General features: G+C 74.2%; 1 protein-coding gene across 1 annotated transcript; it reads left to right on the top strand.

Moving 5' to 3' along the window:
- Nucleotides 1–461: 461 nt before the first annotated feature.
- On the top strand, nucleotides 462–683 carry CHLNCDRAFT_138756 (expressed protein; the record flags this gene model as incomplete). Its single annotated transcript, XM_005842605.1, has 1 exon — nucleotides 462–683. A coding segment is annotated over one exon (222 nt), but the record flags the coding sequence as incomplete, so codon positions are not given.
- Nucleotides 684–951: the final 268 nt, after the last annotated feature.

The following is a 951-nucleotide window of genomic DNA, read 5'->3' as shown; positions in this document are numbered from 1 at the left end:
GGCTGTGGGTGGCGCTGGTCAGCTGGGGCACTCCGCCGGTAGGCCTGGTGCGGCTCCCAGATCGCTTGGCGGGCCTGCCAGCCCCCCTTGCAGCGTGCTGCGAGGCGGCAGCTGGTCGCAGCAGCGCAGGGCGCGAGTTTGGGAGGAAAGACCCAGGAATGGAGGCTGGCGCCCTCCTCCTGCCCAAATTCCGCGCCCCCTGAGCCCAGCCCACCCCCCTGATCGATCACCCAGGCGCCGCTGGCCTCCAGCCGCCGCCCATCACACCACCCCGGCGTCTCCGCCTCTCTGTCACATCATCCTCGTCTGGCCGCCCCCAGCCGGCGCAGCAGCGGCCCCCGGCGCAGTTGGCAGCCCGCCAGCAGGCCCGGGCTGGCCCCAGGCTCCCCGCAGCCCTCGGGCCTACAAACGTTCGCCGGGCGTGATCACTGGCGGCGGGCACCCCAGGCCGCCCCAGCACCATGAACGGCGTGGGGCAGTCCCAGGAGCAGCGCTCGCAGCGCAAGCGCTCGCTCACCGACGAGCTGGTGGCCATCCGCACGCAGAAGGCCGATGTGCTGCGGCAGATACAGCAAATTGCGAAGCGGCAGAAGACTGGGGGCATGCCCACCAAGGCCAGCGAGCTGCTGGCCAGCAACAACAAGCTGGTGCTGCAGATGGAGCAGCGGAACCGGGCCGAGAAGGTGCGGGCAGGGGCGGGGTCCAGGAATTGGGGCCGATGGCAGCTCGGCAGCGGCAGCAGGGCCGCAGGGGAGGGCCTGGCCAGCGGCGGCGAGCGCCAGCCGCCGCCAGCGGCCGCCTCCCGGCGCGTCGGGCGGCGCACACCACTCTGCAGCCCTCCGCGCTTGCTGCGTTGTGGGCGAGCCGCTCGTGCAGGGCAGCCTGGCGGCGCAGCCGGTGCAGCCGCGCCGGCACGGCCGGGAGCCCGCACGCGCCGGGCCGCGCCCCGGC

Source organism: Chlorella variabilis (assembly GCF_000147415.1).
Source record: "Chlorella variabilis unplaced genomic scaffold CHLNCscaffold_216, whole genome shotgun sequence".
NCBI lineage: Eukaryota > Viridiplantae > Chlorophyta > Trebouxiophyceae > Chlorellales > Chlorellaceae > Chlorella > Chlorella variabilis.
The sequence above is the reverse complement of the archived record's forward strand: the minus strand, read 5'-3'. Positions and strand labels throughout refer to the sequence as shown.